Below are 26,756 nucleotides of genomic sequence, written 5' to 3'. Positions count from 1 at the left end.
CATGAAAGAAAGTTGACTCTGCACAACTGCCCTGGAATGAGAAAACCACTTCTTGATTATTATTGTTTCATCTGTGTCCAACAAAAAGGCGAATGAAACAACAGTGGAATAGTTCAAAGACCACCCAGGAGGCAGAGAACATCTTGCATGTTCACACAAACAAAGGAACGCCATTTTTAAAAGATGTCTTATTTCTCTTCATTTATGAAGGTGACATGTTTTAAAAACGGCCTCAGTATTTTCATGTAACTCTAAACTCTCACCTTCTTTTCTTTTCTTTGGAGAATTTCACCCTCAGTATTGACTAGTTTCAGGATTCTTTTCATTCCCAATGGCTGAGATTCAGGTTGTATGAAATTGGGAGACCACAGAAGCATACGGCCAGGGAATTACCTGGTATTCACCCCAGAGGACATGGTGTGGTTGGCTGTGGTGGCCCCTTTATGACCTTGGTCACACCTGCTCATCTGGGGGGCCGTCATGGGCCTGCAACAATGACAGTAACAAAACAACACAAGTGGAGACACTTATGAAATCCTCAAGTTATTGCAGCTCATGCAATTTTTAAGTCAGTTTTAGAGTCTTATAAAGACTTTGGGCTTTTCTGTCACACTCCGGTGCTGTCTTTGTTCTGGGAGGCACTTAAAAGGGAACACTGATTCCCAAAGGTCTATCAGTGAGATTTAAGGTCTTTTGTTTCTTGGTCATGAGTAATGAACTAGGACTCCAAACCAGACATTTATGAAATCAGACTTATAAGTCTGTTTTTATGAAGTGAAAGTTAAGAATTCATTTTTTAAATCTACAGGTACCAGGAATTTAGCCATTCTAGACAGTAAGAAAAAAAAAAAAAAGGGCGCACATATCATTTAGGCCACCTACTCCATAATCAACCACTTGATTTTTCTGCAAAACTATCAGAGAACAAAGAACCTTTCTAGTGAAAATTATACCTAAGACTACCCAGGGACATAAGTAAATGAATATCTATTTAAGTCAGTAATTTTGATGCTTAGATAAGAATCATCTCATTTATATCTTCTCTTTGAGTATTAGGTTAACTGCCTTTGTGTCATCTGTGACATGGAAGGGAAGATAAGGCTTTTTAAAGCAATTGCTTATATAAACTCTTTAAGGCTTGCTTTTATTACGCTCAATTTCTATATGCTGGTTGTGGTTGGCGACTGAACCTTTAATGATAACACCAGACTGTCTCTTTCTGTGCCTTTGCTATAGTGGGCAGAATTTAAAGCTGGCCCCAAGACCTTCCTTCCACCCTGGTGTTACTCTCATGATTATGGCACATTATATGGCAAGAGGGGGATGATACGCATAGGCCTAATCTTACCATGCGTGCTTAGTCATGTACAACTCTTTATAACCTCATGGACTGTAGCCCGCCAGGCTCCTCTGTCCATGGGATTCTCTAGGCAAAAATACTGGCATGGGTTGCCATGTCCTCCTCCAAGGGATCTTCCTAACCCAGGAACTGAACCTGTGTTTCCTGTGTCTCCAGCATGGTAGGCAGATTTGTTACACTGAGTCACGTGCCAGTACTTGAAAGGCAGAAAGTTTTCTCTTGCTAGGGGCAGAGAGATTTGAAGCCTAAGAAGGACTCAAGGGCACCATTGTCGGCTGGAGGATAGGAGGTCCTGGGTAGGAAGGGAAATCGGTGTCATCTAAGCAGAAAGTGGCCCTTGGCTGAGGTCAGAAAGGAAAAGGGACCTCCAACCCAAAGCTGCCTGCTGCTGGATTCAGCCAAAAATCTTAATGAGCTTAGAAATGGATTTTCCCCCAGAACCTTCTGATAAGAGGCCAGACTAACTGACATCTTGATTTTGGCCTTAGGAGACCCTAAGCAGAATAATCAGCTGAGCTTGCCCAAGTTTCTGACCTACAGAACCATGCCATGTGATATTATCTGTCTTAAGCCTCTGAGTTCGTGGTAACACGTTATGCAACAATGGAAAACTAACACTGATACACTTGCAATACACTTGTTTATGTGTTACTATCTATAGAACTGTTGTTGTTTTTTCATGAGCTACATAAATTAAGTCTGTGAAAGTGAAATGGTATTCTTCTTATTAAATATTTGCTTTCTGTAAAAACAATGAAGCCAGTTTAGTTGTGAATAATTATAACCAACCAGTGAGGCTAGTCTTCCACTCCATCAAAAGAATATTAAGTACACTGGAATATTTAAGACCATGGGATTTTAAATATCAGAGCTCCATCCATAATTCTTTGAGGAATTTTGGTTAAATCAATTTTGGATAAGTTAACTGATTTATCCTTATAAAAAGGAATAGAAAGCATCATTGGGTATTATGAAGAGCAAGAATCAAGTAGCACTTGGGGAAATTGACTGCTCTTTCCTCTAGTCTCAGGAAGGCACTCATGACATACCCAGGTGGGTGCAGAAGGAAGAGTGTAAGTCATGTATTTCTCCTTGGGATGTTCTTTCTCCTTGGACTTTCAGAAAACCATCATCAAAGCACTGGGGACTGTTTCTCATGGGATGAGGCAATTTTTCATGGGTCCCTGTTTCATAGCTTCCCATTTCCTCAGTTTAGATGCATGTGGGCATTTCAATAGATAGTCTACCCAAGACTTTGGGCTATGTTCTTCTTCTCTAGGCTGGCAATGTAGTGCAACATTGGGAACTAAATATGAATTGAACTTAATCAATGACAACCTCACGCCCCTTCTCACTTGCTGCTGCATGCTGGACAGAGATTTTAGCGAGTCTCCCCACTGATTGAGCAAGATGTGGCTGAAGAAGTTGGTACCTTTGATGGGAGTAAATCACAGAATTTTAGGCTAATGATATGGTCAAATGGGATGGAGGAACAAAGACACCAATGCAGAAAGAAGGCTTCCCCACCTCCACCCCTGGGGAGGAATATCTTCTTCCAGCTAATTGTAGATGAAAATGGAAAAGGGAAGCCAGTCACTACGTAGTTTTCTGCATCTACCATTCCCACTCACCTTATCTTTTGTACACAGACATCCCTCCTCCCCTACTACCCTAAACTCCACCCAGGCCTCATCAGCCCAGCCCTTCCGTGGGCCCAGGGTCACCCAGTTCTTCTGCTTCTGTACCCAAGAAGCTTATGACAGGACTAAATTCTTGGAACTCTGCTTAGGGTGAACCCTGGTGTCAATTGACCTTTCCATTCCCAAATCCCTCAGTCCCCGCTCTCAGCACTAATGAGTCTTGTCCAGTGGAGAATCTACCAATTGAAGCATTGAATAAAATTTTGTAGTTTATGTCTATTATGTAGCGTCTGACATTATAGGAAGAAAACCCCAATTCTTTACAAATAGGAAAATAATATAAACGCTTAGTTGAAATTGCTGACATTTCATGTCTCGTAAAATAAGAGCTAATAAAAATGTGTATCACATTTTCACATTCACTAAATTAGCCCTTTTACGAAAGATTTGTTTACTACTGGATTAAAACTGCCGGAGAAGCTCAGCAAGCATTGTGCAAATGTGTGTTTAGCAATAACAATACTACTACTAATTATTATTATCATTATTATTATTATTCAGAGTACTTAGCACTATTTATCCAAACAACTCAGGGAATGTTTGCAGTTTTAGTCATAAAGGGCTGAATTTGGGTACATGCTCAGTAGCTAAGTTGTGTCTGACTCTTTGCAACCCCTTGGACTGTAGCCCACCAGGCTCCTCTTTCCAAGGAATTCCCAGGCAAGAATAGTGGAGTGGGCTGTCATTCCCTCCTCCAAGGGATCTTCCCAACCCAGGGATAAAACCCGAGTCTCCTGTTTGGCAGGCAGATTCTTTACCACTGAGCCACCTGGGAAACTCCCAAGTTTGGGTAAAAACTGGGTTTTAGAGATTTTAGCCACCACTTTTTTTCTTCTTTGTGATGGATACATGTTGTTTATGGCTGTGGACATTTCTGCTGATGGGATTACCTGGTGAGGACCTCCACGCTGTACAAAAGGGCCTGCAGGGAGGTTGCAAGAGCAGCCATGGCGGCGATCTCCTCTCGGGCAGCAGGTACTGTCTCCACCTGTGATGTTTGCCTCTTCAGCTTTTGTAGGTAACATGGCACTAAAGCTTCCAAGACCATCAGCATCTGAAGACTTCAATCAACAGAAAGAAAACCAAATCACATTTTATATCCTATTTGATATTTTGGAGCATAGAGAAATGAGAAGCCTCTAAAGAGATGAAAAAAATCTGAGTCCCCTTCCCACTCCACCCATGTCAAGAGTAATTAAAGCTGCTGGAAATATCGACTAACACTAATTAATGAATTAATTAAGCACCCAGTGGGTTTCCCAGGTGGTGCTAGTGGTAAAGAATCCGCCTGCCAATGCAGGAGACATAAGAGACACAGGTTCAATCCCTGGGTTTGGAAGATCCCCTGGAGTAGGAAATGGCAACCCACTCCAGTACTTTGCCTGGACAATTCCATGGACAGAGGAGCCTCATGGGCTACAGTCCAAGGGGTATAAGAGTTAACATATATACAATTGGTTGACAGCATAATATTGAGCTTGTCAAAAAGTTTGTTCAGGCTTGTCTGTAAAATCTTCCTTTTTGGCCAACCTGATAGAATGGTAATAGGTGGAGTTATTCAGTCGATGTAGAGAAATGAGCCTCACAAAATCATCAACAAAGCTTTCATTCAGTAATTTGCCAAGAGTGATTTTCTAGCTGGAACAAATTTGAGACAAGATTAAACTCTTTTTTAGGAGGCTGGCTTCCTAAAGCTTAAGCATTTTTACAGCAAGAATCAGGTCTGAAACAGTCATTGTGATGCAGGTCTGAAAAATGCCTGCTAACTAGAATGAATCATTAAAAAGTTCAGCTATATTTTGCTATTAAGAGACATGTTAAATAGAAGTATACAGAAATGTTGAAGATGACAATAAGAGCAAACACCAAAAGAATGCTGATGTAACTATAATGTTAGACAAAACAGACTTTAAGGCAAGTAGTATTCCTATAGTTCAAGATGGAAATTTCACAACTATAAAAAGACATATTACCAGATGTCAGGCTTATGATTAAGCTTATCATAAGTAAGATCAGTATAATATTGGTTCAAGGATAGACAAATAGATACATGAAATAGAATAAGGGATACAAAACAACTCTGCAGATACTTGATGTTTAACAAAAATGGTACTGCAATATGATGGGGAAAGTCTAGTCTTTTCTATAAATGGTGCTGGGTCTGTTGCCTATTAGATATCTCTACAGAAAAAATAAACTTTGACCCTTACTTTACACCATACCAAAATTAATTCCAGGTGACTTGTTAATCTAAATGTAAACGTAAAGACAATAAAGCACCTAGCCTGTAAGAAGACATATCTGTAACCTTGGGTTAGCCAAGATTTCATAAGAGGACACAGAAGACCTAAAAAATAGGAAAAAGATGATACATTGGACTATATTAAAATGAAGAGCTCTGTTAATCAAAAGACAAACTTAGGGAAGTAAAATTATAAGTCACAGAGTAAAAGATATCATTTGAAATACATGTAGCCAATGATGTATTGGAAAGAATAAATAAACAGTCAAGAAGGCCTACTGGGACTTCCCTGGCAGTCCAGCACTGCCAAAGGGCATGGGTTTGATCCCTAGTCAGGGAACTAAGACCCCACATGCCACAGGGTAGGGCCAAAAAAAAAAAAGAAAGGAAAGCCTACTGTATGCCTTTCTTTCCAACACCATATTCAGTGATGTCATTCTGGTATTTTGTATTTAGCAATTACTACGTATTGGCAAACTGGAAAAGCTACAGAGATCTAGTCACTCAATGTTCACCAGCACACCACTCTATACAAGCTTAAGAGTACTTTATCAGACTCTGAAAAATTCTACATATCAAATAAAAATTATTGACTATCTCATTGAGAAATTAAAAGGAAGAGGTTTCCTAATGTTATATAATTGAGGAGGAGGAGGAAAGGCCAAAGGGTTGGTTAAGTCAGAATAATGGAACATTTCGAAAAAATGCAACTTAATTATTTTTAAGCATGTATATTAAAAGGGAACTATCCATAATTCATTTGAATTATTATCTCTGCCTTTAGAAGACCTATTTTAATAGAGAGATGAGACTGATTTTCACTTCACATATCATTTATACACATAAACATATATATATACATATATATATATATATAAATCAGAGGCAACATCCTAGAATCATAATAACACTCTCCATGTGAGGCCTCTGGGCTCCCTGCTCTTGGAAAATGATAGGCATGATTTATCTTCCTGCTCTTTGTGTGACAGAGTTCTTATTTTTCCCTGAAAGGAGTTTTCTTAAATAGATTAAATGTCTATTGAGAAATTAATAGCAAATCAAATTTCAATTACACATGAGGATAATATTTCCTAAACATCTTAGCTACTGCATAAATTCTAAATTAGGGGATTTCAAATTGATGAAGATTTACTGTATTTTTCATAACCTCTGCTATGACAAGTTTCCTACATTTCGTTTTGCAAATGGACTTGCCAGAATGTTACAGGCTAATATTAGCAACCATAACCTTTGATTCACTCAGCTTTATTTCCCTTGCCATATTTACTTATTACAAAGCACAGAATAAAAGCCTTCAGTTACCTTCTGAATGATTCAGGAGCATATGCCACCACTGTAACACAGAGCTTAATGGCTTCACTTATAGAGAAAGTCAGGTCTTCGTTTCCATAGCAGAAATCTAAAGGGACAGAAGGTCAAGGCACACAATCGAGTGGATTCTGTCAGGGATAAAGAGGAGCTTATCATTCCTAACATTTTCTTTCTAGTGATATTTTGCAGGCATTTCTTTATTAGACTTTATTCCTAAACTGTGAACACTCAATTTCCTCATCTTAAGGGACTAAAAATTTTCATATGACAAATAAAAGTGGTCTTTTGGTAATTAAAAAAACTCTCATCTAATAGAACAGCAGGCTTCCCTGTCCATCAACAACTCCAGGAGGGAGATTGCTCAAACTCATGTCCATCGAGTTGGTGATGCCATCCAACCATTTCATCCTCTATCATCCCCCTTCTCCTCCAGCCCTCAATCTTTCCCAGCATCAGGGTCTTTTCAAATGAGTCAGTTCTTCGCATCAGGTGGCCAAAGTATTGGACTTTCAGCTTCAGCATCAGTCCTTCCAGTGAATATTCAGGACTGATTTCCTTTAGGATGGACTGGTTGGATCTCCTTGCAGTCCAAGGGACTCTCAAGAGTCTTCTCCAATACCACAGTCCAAAAGCATCAATTCTTTGGTGCTCAGCCTTCTTTATGGTCCAACTCTCACATTCATACATGACTACTGGAAAAACCATAACTTGGACTATACGGACCTTTGTTGGCAAAGTAATGTCTGTGCTTTTAATACACTGTCTAGGTTTGTCATAGCTTTCCTTCCAAGAGCATGCGTTTTTTTAATTTCATGGCTACAATCACCATCTGCAGTGATTCTGGAGCCCAAGAAGATAAAATCTGTCACTGTTTTCACTTTTTCCCCTTCTATTTGCCATGAAGTGATGGGACTAGATGCCATGTTCTTATGTTTTTTTTAACGTTGAGTTTCAAGCCAGCTTTTGCACTATCCTCTTTCACCTTCATCAAGAGGCTCTTAAGTTCTTAATTTTCTGCCATATGCCATCTGCATATCTGAGGTTGTTGGTATTTCTCCCAGTTTTCATGGTAGAGAATCCTTAACACTTAAAGAATTGCAAGAAATTTAAGAAAGAGGGGATAGGAAAATAAACTCATTTAACTTATACTAAGCCCTACTTATGTTGCTGTTTTGATTTAGTTCAAAATATTCAGTATAAAGTCACTAAAAATATTACAAAGAGAAAAAGAGTGTCAAGGCAAATTTTGCTTTTACCCAGTGACTTAAGAGGCTTCTCAGCTTTGACCAGCTCTAAGATGTCCAGGATGTCAGTGGTCTCTCCCTCCAGGGACTGCAGCAAGTCAAACAGGCACTGAGCTGACACACCTTTGCTGGATCCAGTATTGGCAGCATCCTGTGTAAAGAAAAGTCATGGGCCATCACTGAAAAGTCTACAAATAACAAATGCTGGAGAGGGTATGGAGAAAAGGGAACCCTTATACATCATCAGTGGAATGTAAGTTGGTGCAGCCACTATGGAAGACAGTATGGAAGTTCCTTAGAAAACTAAAACTAGAACTACCATATGACACAGCAAACCCAGTCCTGGGCATATATCCAGAGAAAACTCTAATTCAAAAAGACACATGTACCCATATGTTCATAGCATCACTATTCACAGTAGCTAAAACAAGGAAACAACTTAACTGTCCACTGATAAGCAATATCCTGTGATAAACCATAATGGAAGACAATATAAAAAGAATGCATATTTATGTAAAACTGAATCACTCTGCTGTACAGCAGAAATTAACACAACCTTGTAAATCAGCTATACTTCAATTTAAAGAAGAGCTATTTTAGTTTATTAATTCCTACCTCAGTACTAATATGGTTTGATCAGGAATTCAAGTTTCATACACACTGCCACTGATAACAATTATCTAGGGCGGTATTCAGTTTACATAATTCTGCATCCAACCATGCTACTGTATGATTTTGGAATGGAATGCCTGATTTTAAAGGATCTATTAAATACTTGTTGTTCAGTCACTCAGTCATGTCTGACTCTTTGAGACCCCATAGACTGCAGCACGCCAGGCCTCCCTGTCCCTCACCAACTCCTGGAGTTTACTCAAACTCATGTCCATTGAGTCGGTGATGCCATCCAACCATCTCATCCTGTCACTCCTTCTCTTCCTGCCTTCAATCTTTCCCAGCATCAGAGTTTTTTCAAATGAGTCAGTTCTTTGAGTCAGGTGGCCAAAGTATTGGAGTTGCAGCTTCAGCATCAGTCCTTCCAATGAATATTCAGGACTGATTTCATTTAGGATGGACTGGTTGGATCTCCCTGCAGTCCAAGGGACTCTGAAGAGTCTTCTCCAACACCACAGTTCAAAAGCATCAAAAGGAAAAGCTAATCCAGTACGAAAGAGATCTTTGTGGAAACTCTTGAAAATACAGAAATGTGAACTGCCAGAACAGTTTATGCCAGTGTTTCCTCCAGTCTTTGATAGTAGGACTCAGCATTACCCCCCAAAATTTCCATAATGGAATCAAATATGTTTGAGAAACAGAAGCTTATTTGAAAACCCCGGGAATTTTGTGGTTCCTATTTGATATTCTATTGAAATATCTCCAGAGTAGATACTTGCCATCTCTGTAAAATGGCTTTGTTTCATTCATTAAAAACAACAAATCCTCATTAAATTCCTACTGTGTGTATCGGGGCTAAGATGGCTAAGATGGCAGAGGAATAGGATGGGGAGACCACTCTCTCCCCCACAAATTTATTGAAAGAACATCTGGACGCTGAGCAAACTTCACAAAACAACTTCTGGACGCTGGCAGAGGACACCAGGCATCCAGGAAAAAAAGCCCATTATCTTCAAAAGGAGGTAGGACAAAATATAAAAGATAAAAAGAGAGACAAAAGAGTTAGGGACGGAGACCCGTCCCGGGGAGGGAGTCGTAAAAGAGGAGAAGTTTCCAAACACCAGGAAACCCTCTCACCAGCGGGTTTGGGGGAAGATTTCGAATCTCGGAGGGCAACATAACTGGGAGAAAAAATAAATTCCTACTGTGTGTCAGGCATCATTCTGTGCACTGAGGTTACAGCAAAACAGAAACAAAGGCAAAAAACCATACAAACAAAACAACAACTAAAATCAAGCAAGATCAAGATCAATCAGATCAAGATCTCACTTTAATGGAGCTCAAATTCTACTGTGGGGTGTGGCAGAGATACATATTAGTGAAACAAATACATGTATTATATGTGATACGGTATAAATACTCCGCATAAAAATAAAAATAAAACAGGGTAAGTGCTGGACAGTGATAGAAATGAGAATGAGGAATGCTTCCTTTTTTTTAAAACGTTTTTACTGGAGTATAGCTGATTAGCAATGCTCTGATAGTTTTAGGTGGATAGCACAAAGGACTCAGCCATACATATTCACGTATCCATTCTCCCCCAAAGCTTCCCCCCTATCCAGGCTGCCACACAACATTGAGCAGAGTTCCTTGTGCTATACAGTAGGACCTTGTTGGTTATCCATTTTTAATGTAGCAATGTGTACACATCCATCCTAAACTCCATAACCATCCCTTCCCCCCAGGAAACCATAAGTTTGAGAAACTTTTCCTTTTATCATTTTCTATTCTTTTATTAATTAAAAAAAACTAGAAAAAATCGGTCTATTTACATCCTAGGGGCTGAAATGAGGCTTGAAGAGAAATGCTGAAGAAAGACAAATTTCTTATTGAAAGAGAAATGATTTGGGGTATTTGCATTCCATAGGTTGAAGAAAGAGAGCTGAGAGCCTGATAACAGAAATGGACAATGACCTGGCCATACATAAAAACAGAACTCTGATCCACAACCTGTAATAACCAGCCCAGGAATCTACTGCTATAGTGAGTTCTGAATAAACAAACTTGGTTTTTCTCACTGGGTTGGTCCTTTATTTATTTCCACAGAGTTTACTCACAGGAAACTCCAGGAGAGGGGCCACACTTGCAAACAGCTGGAGCACAAAGGGCTTGCGGTGTAGAATGTAGAACTGGTGGCAGGCAAATTCAATGGCTTGACGCAACTGAGGATTGCTTTCATAGTCAGAGTACACCTATGGGAAAATACCACATATTCAGAAAATGCCTTAACAGCTTACTAGAGTTGTGTTTGCTTTGCAAGCTCATAGCCATGGGAAGCATGGAGGGAAATTACTAGTTTCATAAATTGATAGAGGGGAGTGTAAAGTGGTATATACCTTTTTGAAAGAAATCTAGAAATATACATAAAAATGCCAAAAATATAAATATACTTTTTCCCCAGGAAGTTTATGACTAGTAATTTGCCATAAGAAAACAATTAAACAAATATACAAAGATGTATATACAGGAATGCCTGCTGCAAGGCATTCAGGCATTAAAATAGTAGAAAATTTGAAACAACCAAAAGTATTCATAAAGTGGGATTAAGTGATTTATTTATAGGCATACAACAGAGTACTATGCAACTATTTTTTAAAAGATGCTATATAGTGCTAATGGAGAAGGAAATGGCAACCCACTCCAGTATTCTTGCCTGGAGAATCCCATGGACAAAGGAGCCTGGTGGGCTACAGTGCATGGGGTCACAAAGAGTCAGACACGACTGAGTGACTTACACATAAAGCGCTAAATGTAGCTACAGGGAAAATGCCCACAACATTCTTAGTGTCACATTAAAAAAAAAGGTAGGCAAAAACTTGAACATAAGGTATGATCCAACTTCTGTTTTAAAAAAAGTAGGAGAGAGAGCACCAGGATTTTCAAGATGTTCAAACAATGATTATCTAGGAAGGATGATTATAGATGATCTTTATTTTCTTATCTAAACTTTATTCTTTTGAATTGTATAATGAACATTTATTGTTTTTGATAATTATTTAAGAAGCCATAATAATAGATAATAGATAAAATTCCAACTATTTAAAAAGAGGACAGACAGCCCTGACGATATTAAAAGTCAATTTCTTGCCCCTGTAGGTTGAGCAAACTCCACTTTACATAAGCATGTATGATTCTTCCATGATTTGTTAAAATCATGGAAGATGATGCATGTATGATGCATCATGTATGATGCTTCATGTATGATGAAGCGTGTATGATTCTTCCATGATTTATTAAAATTTCCATAAAAATAGAGAACTAAGATGGGCCCCCAGGCCCTTTCTGAACTTTATTCAGTACTCCTCAATGTGGCCACATACACATCAGACATGATTAAGTGAAAACTGTTCCTGCTACATATCTCCTCCAACCACCTCGTTATACCAAATTTAATGGCAGTTTTGAAAATCTCTTTTCAGAGAGAGGTTGCAAAATCTCTTGGGAGAAACAGCAGTTGAACACTTGCCTCACATTTGAATAATGGTTCTCAATCTTCTGAGGGCATCAGAACCACCCAGAGGTTTTGTAAAAACACAGATTCCTGGGCCGTGACTTCAGAGTTTCTGATGAAGTAGGTCTGGGATGGGGCCCAAGAATGTGCATTTTGAACAAATTTCCAAGGGACGCTGATGCTGCTGGTCCAGAGATTACACTTTGAGAACCACTGGCCGAGAAGAAACGGGGAACCGTGGCTCAGATCTGGGAGATCTCAGGATAGACTGGAATACTGTGACCTTTGGTAAAGCTTTGTGGGGGTTTCATTTGGTGCCTCCTGAGGTCACGAAAACAGGTAATTCAATCAGCCAAAGTCTCAGCACAGATCTTGTTGACCTAGACGGGCAGGAGGGGAGGCCCACGCACCTGCAGCATGGTGGGCAGGATCCACTGGTAGCCACTGAGGGAGAAGAGGTGGTTGAAGTGCACAGCACTGTTGATGACGGTGGCCGCGTACTGCCTGAGCAGGGCACTGTCTTCTGGGTGCAGGATCAGAGCCCCATTAAAAACGTTGAGGAAAAGCATGATTTCATCTCCCCAGGGGAACTCACTAGGCATGCCCAGGAACATCTCCTCCAGGAGCTGGATCCACAAGCTTTTCTGAAGCGTGTCAAGGCCAAAGAGTTCCTTTCCAGCTGTGAGACATGAAGACACAGAGGCAGGTTTAGCCCCACGCCAACCCCCATGTCAGCGTGGAGGGCAGTCCAACCCTAGGGCCCTGCTGTTTCCAGCTCGGGGGTGTGAAGACCTACTGCTGACGCGCACAATGTTGCTGGGATTTCAGTAACACTTTCAAGTCTTCCCAGGACTTTTCTGTCACCCCTTTGATTCAACTCTGTGGGCAAGACAGGGCAGGCAAGTGTGGTGTGTTGCTGTTGCATAAGCTGTGGCTTTGAGAAAAAATAAGTTATTTCAGAAAGAAAACGGCAGGGCTGGGACTAGTTCTTGGTCTTTTAACTCCTGGTTGGACTAGAGCTCGTGTACCATCACTCTGAGCATCTGGATGAAGACGCAGAGCAGAAAGATGCTGATTTAAGTAAATTGTCCCAAATGAATAACTGAATGTGGTTTCAAAATGGACCTTTTCCTATTTCTCTGTCTCACTCTCCCTTTCTCTCTCCATTTTACTCTTTCAGTTCATGTAATCTACATAGAGTAAAACACACAGATTGTTAAATGTAGAATTCAATGAATTTTGACAAAAATACCCACTTGTAACCAACATTCCAATCAACATATGAACCATTTTTATCATCTGAGAAAATTCCTTCAAATCCCTTTCTGGGAAATCCATCCTCCCTGCCCCCCGCACTCCCTACCCCCTAATAGGCAACTACCGCTCTGATTTCTCTCACTGTAGATTCATTTTGCCTCCCCTTGAACTTCACAGAAATATTTGTCCTTCACTTAGTCAAGTACTCCCCTAACAACACCCTACTACTTTCTCCAGTTGCTTACGATTAGCTCAGAGCAGTGGTCTCAGAGTTTGGTCCTTGACATGGCAGCATTAACCTTGCCTTGGAACTTGTTAGAAATACAAGTTCCCGAGCCCCATTTCAGAGTTACTGAATCAGAAGCTGGGGACTGGAGGGTGGGATGCAGCCATCTGTGTTTTATTAAGTCCTCCAGTCCTCCAGTCTGATGCCCATTCAAGACTGAGAGCCACTGATTTAGAGAGCTGTCTACTAATTAAGATGGAGATGCTCTCCAGCTGAGGACAAAACTAGTCCACGAGAAGATGCCCAAGAGAGGAAAGGCTTCTTTCTTGATACCTTGAGGGTCACTGAAGAGTGAAAATTCTGCATCAATAGCACTTCGAGGGAATGAGGGCAGTCGGAGGAGGTCTTCCTGGAGCATGGAGACGTGGGACTGCTTGTGGGCTGTGGGGATCTTCTGGGTGAGGGAGATGAGAAACAAAACCCTCCCCACTTCCTCCAGCTTCCGAGTGAATACCTAGCAGCAGGCAAGGGCAGAAGCAGATAAAAAGCAGAATTGGGCAACCCCGAAATCACCACGACTGAAGAAATTAAAGTAAAACCTTTAATGGCAAAATGGGCTAAGTAAAAATTAAGGGGTGGGGGAAGTGAAAGGAAGGAGAAAGAATTTTCTTTTCCTTACCATGCAGAAAGAGCAAACAATACTTAATTGACTCTCACTTCCTGCATCTGTCTGCTCTATAGAAGGAAGTGTTTCTCATGCCAGGCTAGAGAAGGAGCACAAGGCAAGTATTGTCAAGAACAGCTCAGTAGTAAATAGAGCCCATTTGTGTGGATGTCATAAGATGGAAGGCCTTCTCCAACAGGAGCCAGTCAATTCCACTTGCTTCCCTTATTTCCACTGAGGCCTTAAGCTGTTTCCTGTCAGTTCTGGGTTTGCCTCTTAAAGACTGAAATGGGATCCAGGAAAAACCTCTTTTGGGACAAAAGCTAATGGGGCCTAGATCGGTGGCCCTTTAGCCCCGAGTTTAGATGGCATGAACGTGGGGCTCATGTTCCTTTTCCAAGTGCCTTTTCTGTTCCTGGTCAGAGGGCAGGGGGATGTGATTAGGAAGATGATCAGCAGCTTGACCAGAGCCAGTACCACAGTCTGCATGTTATTATCTCCCTGAGGAACTTCGAAGTCTTAAGATCACAAGCTGGAGTTTACATAGAGTAAGAGTCTTGTTTTATGCTCTTTTACTGAAGATTTTTTTCTGTGTGTGTGGACCATTTTTAAAGTCTTATTGAATGTGTTACAGTATTGCTTCTGTTTTATGTTTTTTTGAGGCCATGAGGAATGTGGGATTTTAGCTCCCCAACTGTGGGTCAAACCGGCACCCCCTGCATTGGAAGGTGAAATGTTAACCATGGAACAGCCAGGGAAGTCCCTATGCTCTTCTTTTAAAACATGTTCTTAAACTTTTTTTTTTTTAAACTCGCTCATGAAGAGCTGTTATTGATTATGGTTTTCATTATTTTGCTGCCAAAATCAGAGGCTGGTATAATTTGGGGGAAATTGCTTTAGAAATTAAATATTTAAGTTCTTTTCTCCCAACACCTCACACTTTGTAACACATTCACTATTTTTTTTCTTTTCAATGCAATTTAGGTAGTTAATATTAACTATGTTTTAAATTACTTAACAGGTTGAATTCTATGCCATCTCATGAAGATATCTTTGAATACTTTGATGCCAAATTGGCATTCTTGCTAAGTGCAGAAAAATTGAGAAGATAAAGGCTTTTTGTTTTGATATTTTATTAAAAATAAATGAATGTAACATGTGGTGGTGGTGGTTTAGTCGCTAAGTCATGTCCGACTCTTGTGATCCCATGGATTGCAGCCTGCCAGGCTCCTCTGTCCATGGGCTTCTCCAGGCAAGAATACTGGAATGGGTTGCCATTTCCTTCTCCAGAGGATCTTCCTGACCCAGGAATTGAACCCAGGTCTCCTGCATTGCAGGCAGATTCTTTACCAACTGAGCTATGAGGGAAGCCCTTTGTTTTGGCATTTTATTAAAATTAAATTAATGTAACACATAGACCACATTAAAATTGCATCATCAGAACTGTGGACTACAGCTATATTTCACATGCAAAACAATGAATTTTCTTAAGTTCAGTCTAATTTGTGATGAGATGTGTGAATGTTATTCTGCTCTTCAATCTAAGTACAGCAGTTTGATTCTATTTCCTCCTACTTTAAGAGAAGTTAGCAACATACCAAAGGTCAGATCACTGGTCAGAGGCAGAGTTGGGACTGAGTCCAGACCTCTGAACCTTGGTTCAGTGCCTTTTTCAGGTATGCTACTATCCATTGAGAGGAGGGCATGGCAACCCACTCCAATATTCTTGCCTAGAGAATCCCATGGACAGAGGAGCCAGGCGGGCTACAGTCCACAGGGTCGCAAAGAGTCAGACATGAGTGAAGCGACCTAGCATGCAGGCATGCATTATCCATTGACCCCTTTTATTTTTTTCCAGCTAGCTGAAATTTCTGAGACAAACTTCTTATAGCTACATTATATGCATTCCCAATCTGGAATGAAAATCCATACTTAGAATCTAGTAGGTAAATAAAACAGAAAATTTCTATTATTTATGCCCCAATGATTCATCCAAGTATTACTCCAAGTGAGTATTTAATACCTTTACATTATGATCCAATTTGCAAAACTTAAAAAATACACTATTTGGGGGGAACTGTCTATTGATCAAGAACCATCCTTCTCTCTCTAGAGATCATAACAGAATCACAGGATCTCAGGGCCAGCAACCATTTACAGATCGTCTATCCCAGTAACATGACACAATAACAGCATAAAACTGTGGTGGTCAGGCACCTGCTTCTGAATGAGCTCCTGTCCTTTCTCTGGATGCATATGTACAAGGTTCAGCTGTGGAGACACGGATCTCCTGAAAGGGTAAATATCCCGAACGTAGGTCTGTGGTGGGGTTACACAAAGACAAAAACAGAATTCAAAGGACTAAACTTTGACTCTCATTTTCTCATTCCCCAAAGGGCAGACAAACATAAGTTATGTATTTCCTAATGGTTTAGATTCTTACTATTTCACCCCCCAACCCCGCCAAATTCTACAAAATCCCAGGGGTAAACCGCCTTCTCAGGAAAGCTTCAAACTCCCCAAGCCAAGTACACTTTCCCAATCCCAAGTGCCCTGTCAGGAGCAAGGGAGCCAGAGGCAATTTACTAAAGCACATTCTGGAAGAAGAAGAAAATCACTGTCAAGTGCTGTCAGTGGCCTTGAGGCTTCCTTTTGCTCATTAGATCAGGTTTCCATGATCATGCTTAATATAGTGGAACAAGAACAATGTTAACATTCCAAATAGATACATGTTCTTACAATATGGGAACTTAACTTTCACTTAGATGTAATGATCATGAGTGACAAAATACCTTACTTGACTTATCTTCTTCAATTATTACAACAACCCTAAAGTAGACACCATCATCACCTTCACTTTACAGGCAAGCAAACTGAAGGGTAGGAAGGTCAAGCGGCCCGTCCAAACCTATGTTGACAGTAAGACAGTGTGATCCAAGAGCCGTACTCCTCACCGTTAAACAGGGACACACCCCTGAGGGGAGCTGCCCTCAGGAAAGGCATAACGGGCTTTTGACACAACTCTCCATGAGCGTCATCACTGCACAGTCTCACCTTATTGTAGTGGATAAGGTTCCATCGTTTATCCATGAGAAAGTAATGTGTTGACTGCGATTCTGGGATATTAAAAAACTCCAGACACTCCTAGAACAATAACAACAAATCTTAAAAAAACATTTACTAAGATCATATTATGAGCCAAACAGTAAGATGAAAGACAAAAATGCCATAAAAACAAGGTAATTTCTTATAAGGAATATATATATTTATATCTTACATTATATATATGTGTGCATATATGTGAATATATATTATACACACATACATATACATGAAGATATACAGGCACATAGCCATCTAAAAAATGATAACATAAAGACTGTGTAAGATCTCGCAAGACAGAGGTAGGAGTTAAGAGGTGCAAGCTATATGTATTAATATATGATAAATAAGCTATGAGGACATAGTGTGCAACACAATGTATTTTACAATAATTATAAATGGAATATGACCTTTAAAAATTGTGAATCACTAGGCTGTACAGCTGAAGTTTATATAATATTATACATCAACTATACCTTAATTTTGGAGAAGGAACTGGCAACCCACACCTGTATTCTTGCCTGGAGAATCACATGGACAGAGGAGCCTGGTGGGCTAGAGTCCATGGGGTCACAAAGAGTTGGACATGACTGAGATACTGACATACATACCCTAATTTAAAAAAGACACTGTGACACAAACTATCTGCTCTGTTTTCACAGTGCTAAACGAGGTACAATTATAGCACAGCCTTGAGTGATGAACTGTGGAGACACAGTGGCATCTACTGGCTTCAGTATCAGGAAGAAAGCATGTTTAGTAGCAGCATTAAGAGTATTATGAACTACAATGATTGAGCACGTATCTAAGGCTTCCCTGGTGGCTCAGACGGTAAAGTGTCTGCCCGCAATGCGGGAGACCTGGGTTCGATCCCTGGGTCGGGAAGATCCCCTGGAGAAGGAAATGGCAACCCACTCCAGTATTCTTGCCTGGAATATTCCATGGACACAGGAGCCTTGTAAGCTACAGTCCATGGGGTCACAAAGAGTCAGACACGACTGAATGACTTCACTTCACTTCTACTATATTCTACATTCAAGCTTCCCATGTAGAGAACTTGCGTGTGTGTGTGTGTGTGTGTGTGTGTGTGTACGTATGCTAAGTTTCTTCAGTCGTGTCTGACTCTTCGCAACCCTATGGACTGTAGCCCACCAGGCTCCTCTGTCCATGGGATTCTCCAGGCAAGAATACTGGAGCGGGTTGTCATGCCCTCCTCCAGGGGATCTTCCTGACCCAGGGAGAAAACTTGTATAATCTGCAGTAATATAGAGCACTGCTGAAAAAGAAACTGAGACTAGAGAAAGCCTGTCATTTGATTTATTTAGGTGACACTGGTTGTGGTGGAGCCTGGGTTTGAACTCACTGCCTAGGGGAAATGGATGTGGAAGTTTGTTTCCCTGGGCCTGAGAGATTCTCTGGGGATGAATGGGTGAGACTTGGAGGAGACCTAACAACCTTTTCTACTGAAATCAGATACATAGGTTTAGCAAAGCTGGTTTTCTCAGAGGTCTTTTCTACTTATGTCTGGGCCAAAAGTTAGGACTCCAGATAAAAGAGAAATCACTGTACTAGTATACTTATTACTTTTCCTTTAAAACCTTCCAGGCATGAGTAGCTATGGATTGCATTTCCCTTGAGGTACATAACTGCCATAACCATTAAAAATGCTTTCTTGATTCACCTAACGTATTCTAAGGTGTATATATATATCTTCTGCCTGTCCAATCATTTCTGTCAGTGGCGAGTCAAGACTGTGTATCAGTCAACTCAGTGCCAAAATAAGTGTCTGTGCATGGGTGACCTGATCACTAGAGTTTGTCCTAGTGTTCTTGGTGTATAAACCCAGGGCAGCTCCAGAATAACCACAAGCGATACCAGGATACTCTAAAGTAGGATTCTCGGCATCTGAAGACAAGTGTTATGAGCTCTGTAGCTGAGAGGGAGCCTTTGGCTACTTCAGTGCAGAGCTAAAATGTCAGTGAAAGTGGGGAAAATATGCAGGGAAATAGAAGCATGCAAAAGTGGAGCAGATTCTAGAAGACATAAATAAATGCACATATTTATTTGAAGGTAGAAAAATGCCATTTAATTCTAAACTGGATGATCAGTGAAGTGGCCGTAGCCGTTGTGCATTAAAAAAAAATCACTTCTGTTGAAAGTCATCTCTACCTTTAACAGGGCTTCAAACTGAGTGTCTTCATGGACTGGCAACTGGGTTGGGATGTCACACTCATTCTGTCCATGAACTACCAAGGTTTTGGTACCTACAGAAGGTAAAAATCATAATAAACTGACTTCTACTATAAAGAAGTTTGAATACAAAGCATGAAAATTGAAATATTATTAAGCTGATGTTTTTCTTGTTATTATGATTATTAGTGAGGGTTTAATGTGAGCTGTGCATTCTACTATCTGCACTCCTTTGTTTATAGTCAATATCTGCTTTAAATATGTTTCCTTATTATTTAATAATGATAGCTACCATTTATGGAGTTCCCAATACTTTTAAATGGTTTTATGTGTATAATCATATTTAAATCTCACAACAACCCTATGGCACAAGTGTTATTATTTTCATGTTACAAATGAAGAAACAGAGAACTTATTTTTATAAATAAGAATGTATAAGGAACTTAGCCAAAGACATTTATTTACTGGAAGAGTCAGAATTCAAGCTTTAAACACTGCAACAAATAATATATTCCTAAATTTTAAATAATAGCTGAGAAAATACAAACAGAGAGACTAGCAAAAGCTAAACAAGTACCTGAAACATAGTTTATTATTTATTTTTTTAAAGACTTTTTGATGTGGACCATTTTTAAAGTCTTTATTGAATTTGTTACAACACTGCTTTGAGTTTTAATTTTCCGTTTTCTGGCCGCGAGGCATGAGAGATCTTAGTTCTCCGGCCAGAGATCAAACCCTCACCTCCTGTAATGGAAGGGGAAGTCCCAACCTCTGGACCACCAGGGAAGTCCCACGAAATGTAGTTTATATTTACTGTTTCTGTATTTTACTTGGCTGGTGAGACAATATTTCTACTTCATTCCTTAATTATAAATCTTTGTGAACATTATGATAGACCTTGATTTTCAATGAGCTGATTTTTAGTATATGCCTGACAATATGAGTTTCTTTAATAAAAATGAACACTTTGCGGAATAATCTATAGACAAATAAACACACAATTATCATTTACTGAATACTGACCATGTGTCAGACATGACAGCAAGTATTTTACAAACCTAAACTCATTTATTCCTCACAATTGTGAAGTATGAATTAGATCCCCAATTTACCCGTAAAGAAAGCTTTAAAAATGATGTACCTTGTCATAGCTAATATTAATCATACAATTAGAGAGAGTGCTCTCATTTTAACACAGGGCTCTTTGCTGCTCGTGTTAGATAAAAACTGTATTCTTATTTATAAGTCTGTCTTTCTCTTTATATCAATACATGTATCATCTCACATTTTCTTAGTCATTGCACAAGGATAAAGGCTTGGCAACATTTATTTTATCTCCAAGAAAGACAAGCTATCCGAAGTGAAAAGGAACTGTATCCAGATTTTATATCATACTGCATGTTCTTTTGTAATTCTCCTTCCTGCTTTTCCCCTTTGCAATTTTTCATAAAGCCATCTCTCAGTGAGTTTACAAAAGCCTGGGGTCCATGCCACGCAAACAATATTATTCTCCTTACAGTGCCAAAAACCCATTCAAAAAGGCTCTCAGTTCAGCTGGCCCTCTGCGATAGACTTAAATACATCTTTCATCTTGGCAGCCCTTCAAGGACTGACTCATGCGGATCTCAGTTCTGATGTCCCCCTTTTCATCTGGCAATTGCTGACTTTTAAAGGGTCTATTGTGTTTCTTCTGATTGCATTCAACAAAAATTCTTTGAGGCACTCAATCCCAGGGTTGGCAAGTTTTCTCACGCATGAAAGAGACACTTGGTCTGTAAAAGGGGTATTCATACTCTTAGAAAAGTTATGTCATCTGAAGGCAGTACCTGGCATTGAAGCGGTCACCAGGAGCTTCACCTCACATTGCTCCTTCTTCATTGTCTGCTTCAGATCCTTGAAGAACAGGCCTTCCACATAACCGACCACCTCCCACAGGAAAGTCAGAGTGGCCGAAATGGCGTCCATCCCCCACTCACAGGGGGTCCGCACAAAGTACATGATTAATCCCACCTGCAACTCAGGACAGGAAGAGGTCACAAAGCCACAATGACTCTGAGTTTGCATTCTCATTTCCTTAGCTTTGCATTTTCTTAATTAGATATTCTTTTTTGCCTTTGCATTCTCTGTTCAAATGCTTCTCTAGCATCTTCAGTGGCAGTAAGCAGGAGAAAGTATAACCAGAAAACTGGCCAGAGCAGGTTGCCATATATTTTTGCATTATCATTAAAATACCGACTGCTTAAGAGGAAAGCAAAAGATAATTTTTTCCAGCTTTCAAGTCACTTGGTGGCTCAGGTACTTAGACCACCCAAAATAACTATGGGACATTTGTCCAAACACTATTTTCAGCTTGGATTATGTCTAATGGTCTGACCTAAGAACACTTTGCTTGGCTAACTCGGTGAACTTAAAAGTTTTTGTTTGTGTCCTCTGGAATAAGTTTTGAAAAATTGTGTGCCCTTTTGTATATTTTTAAGTTAACCTTTAAAATGTCCCATCATAAATTTATATTGTTAATATGAATAGAGTATGTTAAACATTCTGTATGTTGAAAAAAGAGAACTGACTATAATTGGAATGCATACTTCACATACTTTGGCACATTTGATGAAATTAGTTTTAGCTACCTTATTCAATAATGCACAACAGAATCAGAAAGAAATAATGTAAAAGCCACTGCCCATGGATTTTACACATTTTTTTTTTCCTGGAAAAATTTGCTAAACCTAGAAAACTTTCCAGTTACATTGAAAGAATCAGTGTCACTAACCCAGTGCACTTTGGTGACTCTGAAGGCTGAATACCCTAATGATGACCAAACGTCATACCTAGTAGAAATCTATAGAAGACAGGAAAAGGTGGGAAGTCTTGTGGGTTTAAAGGGCCTCAATCAATCAGAAATGAGGCTTCCTTAAATCTAATACAGTACATCAGATTCTTTCCCTGTCTTACACATCTGTCAGTGCAGCCTGGTGATACTTGGGAGGGTCAGAATGGGCCTTTCTGGTGTACAGTGATGACTGAGATGGCAGACATGCTCAAGAAGCATTAGTGCATATCTACAAAATGAGGATTTGGAGATTTATTCCCTTAAAACTATTTGGGCAGCAAACTGCTTCAAAAGTCTTCACATACCCTTAGATGGACTAAGATGCCCAGATTGAAGATCACTGAGTCAAGCTGGGTGGTGGGTTTAAAAGTTCCTAATGAAGTCTGGAAGATATAGATCATGTTCCCAAACTCCCTATCACACATATCTATAATAGTTGTTAGAAAAGAGAGAGGTACAATAGGGGTAATGGTCTAAAACATGACTCTGCCCTTCACTGTTCTGCCATTCTGAGTACAAAACCCCTTTCCCTAGTCCACCTGAAGCACGCATGTGCTTGGGATTCAGGGAAAGATTGGGGTTTATATAAAACAAGGTCATACAGCAAGTGGCCAATGTGTACCCAGCCCTTTGCTCTAGTAACTTATCAATGACATAGTTGGGAGGATTTATGTCTACTGTTAAGGCTTATTTGGAGTTGAAAGGAGAATATGGCAGAAGGCAACTGAAATGTCCATTTTCTTGTCCCAGGGTAAAAGGATGGAGGGGAGCAATATAAGTGTTTCCTCCATCCAGTGACTTGGGGAAGGAGCAGGCACCCCAAAGGGGCTTTTGCCTCCAGTGCTTGTTTGTGTCTCTGACAGGAGTTCACCACAAGCCTTTTGATACCAATCTGGCTGTAACATAAACTTGGCAGAGCACATACTTAAACTGAAGGAGGCTCTGATATTTTGGGCTGTGCTAGTCTACCTTGGATTTTGAGTAGTGCAGATAGGAGAAGTAGCAGAAACCTGGGCTGGAGAGATTTTTGGATAGAATTGCCATAGGCTGGTTCCCTGAGCAGGATACTCTAGTCAGAGGACTTCCTAATCTAAAGCCATATGGGACAACCGGAACTCGGAGGGGTGGGTAGCACCAGCAGGAGCTGAGATGGAGTCTCCCTGCAAGCACTGCTGGGAGTAGACAAGGTTTGCAAGTTATAGAAGCCATGGGCTTCAGCTTCCACCAGTCAGGCATCCAGCAACCAGGCAGATAGGGAGCTCTGTCTCACAAGGGGAGGAGCTGGAGCAAACATTAGACAGGAGATAGAATTCTGAACAAAGGTCTTTTTCCTCCCCAGCTCCACATAACATCTAGAGATGAAAGAAGTCAGAAGGGAGAATTCCTAGAGGTTAAGTATTTTTAGACAAGAGAGACCAAATACTATCCAAAGGTACTATTTATATATTTCTATCAGTCTGAACTTAAAACTGGATTGGACACTTATTTATATTTTTCCCCACCAGCAGGTGGGCATTCATAATGAAAACCACCCCAGTCATAAACATAGGGAAGGAATTACAACTTTTGTTTGCACATAAGAGTAGTAGCATTGAGTTAAATTTATCATCCTGCTGCAGATGCATATGGATAACTCTTCTATTTCCCCACTTGCAGAAGACCAGTGATGGTTAGGGAGAAAGAACATTCTCCCAACACTGAAATTCATTTGGTCATCTGTCTGCTTGGATTAAGGTGTAGTTTAAAAGAACAGTCATCAAGCCAAACTGCATATTCATTTAGGGTATAAGGAGGAGAACGTGAAGAAACTGGCAAATTCTGGAGGGTTCAGGAAAGAGCTGTGAGGACAATGTAAGGCACAGATAGTTGCTATGGAAAAATACACTCACAAATACTTTGCGTACAGGGCAACATCTTCCTCTGTGTGTGTGTGTGTTTTAAACAGTGAGATAACGAAAAGGGAAACAATGACTAAAAATGACATATACACTTTTCAACAGAAAACTAAAATTAAGGACCAATGTGAGGAAGTTGTATAATACTAAAGAGAGACAGGGAGGAAACAGACATTTACTGAGTGCCCATCACATGCCAAGGATTGTGCCAGGAGGAGTTTTCCCATATAAACAGTGGTGAATTCAGCTGACTGTGATGCAACTTCAGGCACACAGTTAATGAAAATTTATTTGAAAAAAATCCCCTAAGACCTTTTTCTCGCATTGTTGCTTCTTACTTGGAAATGAACATTTATAACCTACTGGAGGTGAAACTCACCAAGTAGTTGAATAGGATGTGAGAGGTCTGAGCAGGAAAGTCTCCGATATTCAGGAGCAGTTTGCGCAGCATGTACATTAACTCATCCTGAAAGAGTAATAGAGTCTATGTCTCATTCAGCTTCCATGTTGTAGGAAATAATATCAATTTTTTGAAAAGCAAGATGGGGGAATTTTCCTTACTTTTGCTCTACTTTTGCCCACATGTTGATTTCTCTTATTTTCAGCATTTTAATATAGTATTTGTGATGCTTGTTAAATTATTTAAGCCAACTATAACACCTTCTCCTAGAAGCTAGCATATGAAGTTACTAAGCAGTAGTCAGACATTTTTTAAAAATAAAAACTGAGACTGACTCTATAGGTCACAGGCAAATCACAGGAAAGCTGTATATTTAGTCAACTCTATTTGCTATAGCTTTCAGGTGTGATGAGAACGTGAGGAGGACCTATCTTAAGAAACTATTAACAAATTAGGTTTATTAAACTTCATAGTTCTGTTTCCTAGGGAGATGTTTATAATTAACCTTCCTTTCAGAAACTAAACTTAATTGTCCAGCAAATGGAACAATAATATAGAAATGAAGAAACAATTTGTAATTATTGGTATATTTTGTCATTGCTCAGAAAGCTACTTTTCTTTGGCATAATCTTCTTATAGGGTAAACTGGTAAATTAAATTTCTTGATTAAAGGAAAGTTTCAACATACACTAATAATATTACCTGTATCACATACTAACAACCAATCAGAATTCAGAAAATGTACTCAACATTGAGAACATTAAACTGAATTTAATCTTTGTTTAAAAGACTGAGAATCTTTCAGTATCTTATGGTCATTACTAGCAGTGTACCATACACATATGGAGACATTAGTTAATGGGGAAATTCAAAAGAAAACAGCAAAGTTTAATTTGTTCATTATTATCATTATCCAAAGTACTTCTTGGTTATGTGTCAACAAATGTTGCATGAATATCACAATAAAGTCCACTGCTTGTTGTTTTACCATGTTCACACACATTGCTACTATAAACACAGAAGATTTTACTTGTCTATTGCTGATGGTCAGTTTTTCCAGAAAATGTCGAAGAACTGTTGATGGATCTTCAATTAGACAATTCCATAAGACTTGCTGAGCCACAGCACTCACTTTAGAAGAGAAAATAAATTGAACATTCATTTAAAATGGACATAAATCTATTAGATATAGTGTTCAAATAATTTCTAAGCTTTAACTGGTTTCTCTAAAATTTTTGCTTTACAGAGTTCTATGAACTCTTTTTCTATTGAAGGTAAGTATTGTTCTTTTTGTTGTTTCTCAACACTTTAGCCTATAAAGAAAAGGTGACAAAAGTGTATAGGATGGTCTTTAAATACTAGCATTGCTTCTCTAAAGAACATATTTGTGATATACAATGGAATATCATTCAAGCTTAAAAAGAAGGAAATTCTCCCACTTAACAACATTATGGATGGACTTTGAGGGTGTTATGCAAAGTGAAAGAAGTCAGACAGCGAAAGACAAATGTGTGATCTCAATTACATGTGGAATGTAAGAAAAACCCAAACTCATAGATACAGAGAACAGACTGGTTACAGAGGTGGGGGATGGGCACTGAGATTGAGCGAAGGTGGTCAAAGGTTACAAACTTCCACTTCTAAGATAAATAAATCCTAGAAATGTACAGCATGATGATTATATTTAACAGTACTATATTGTATATTTGAAAGCTGTTAAGAGAGTAGATATTAAAAGTTCTCATCATAAAAAAAACATTGTAACTATGTGTGGAGATGAATGTTAACTAAAATTACTGTGGTATTCATTTTGCAATATATACATACATCAAATGTTTATGTTGCATATCTAAAAGTAGCACAATGTTATAAGTCAACTATACCTTAATAAACAAGAATACATTTATGAATCTTTGTTTTGGAAATCATCCTAATATTAACACTGGTAAGTATTTCTTAAAGTCCTGTTTCATTGTTTGCTGTATGGAGAAACTTCTAATGTAATCTTTTGGGTTTTAGAAAATATGTTTTTGTTTAGAATGCATGTGAATTAGACCTGACCTTATATTGTTCACATAAATGCTTTCAATAATAACTCCTTCAAAAAGATGACATAGTTGAGCCAGTAATACTTAAAGTTCCCACTTCTAATGAGGATGGCTTAGGAGTAAATAATTTTTCCTAATGTGAA

At 39.3% G+C, this 26,756-nt stretch overlaps 1 protein-coding gene across 3 annotated transcripts in view; it reads right to left on the bottom strand.

Moving 5' to 3' along the window:
• The window catches only part of UNC80 (unc-80 subunit of NALCN channel complex), a 207,337-nt gene that overhangs the window by 37,680 nt on the left and 142,901 nt on the right, over window positions 1-26,756 (bottom strand). For all 3 annotated transcript variants that reach the window (XM_081582692.1, XM_081582691.1, XM_081582693.1), the window contains 13 exons: window positions 25,596-25,696; window positions 24,545-24,631; window positions 21,267-21,450; window positions 19,420-19,514; window positions 17,203-17,292; window positions 16,366-16,467; window positions 13,818-13,998; window positions 12,412-12,680; window positions 10,608-10,742; window positions 7,891-8,029; window positions 6,626-6,722; window positions 3,951-4,121; window positions 394-486 (listed from right to left, as the gene is read on the bottom strand). In XM_081582692.1, the coding sequence (XP_081438818.1) occupies window positions 394-486; window positions 3,951-4,121; window positions 6,626-6,722; window positions 7,891-8,029; window positions 10,608-10,742; window positions 12,412-12,680; window positions 13,818-13,998; window positions 16,366-16,467; window positions 17,203-17,292; window positions 19,420-19,514; window positions 21,267-21,450; window positions 24,545-24,631; window positions 25,596-25,696 (1,744 nt within the window). The remainder of the gene's footprint in view (window positions 1-393; window positions 487-3,950; window positions 4,122-6,625; window positions 6,723-7,890; window positions 8,030-10,607; window positions 10,743-12,411; window positions 12,681-13,817; window positions 13,999-16,365; window positions 16,468-17,202; window positions 17,293-19,419; window positions 19,515-21,266; window positions 21,451-24,544; window positions 24,632-25,595; window positions 25,697-26,756) is intronic.

The sequence above is a fragment of the Giraffa tippelskirchi genome, chromosome 3 (assembly GCF_054371585.1).
Source record: "Giraffa tippelskirchi isolate mGirTip1 chromosome 3, T2T-mGirTip1v1.2.pri, whole genome shotgun sequence".
Taxonomy (NCBI): Eukaryota; Metazoa; Chordata; class Mammalia; order Artiodactyla; family Giraffidae; genus Giraffa; species Giraffa tippelskirchi.
Note: the sequence above shows the minus strand (reverse complement) of the source record. Positions and strands in the feature narration are given on the sequence as shown.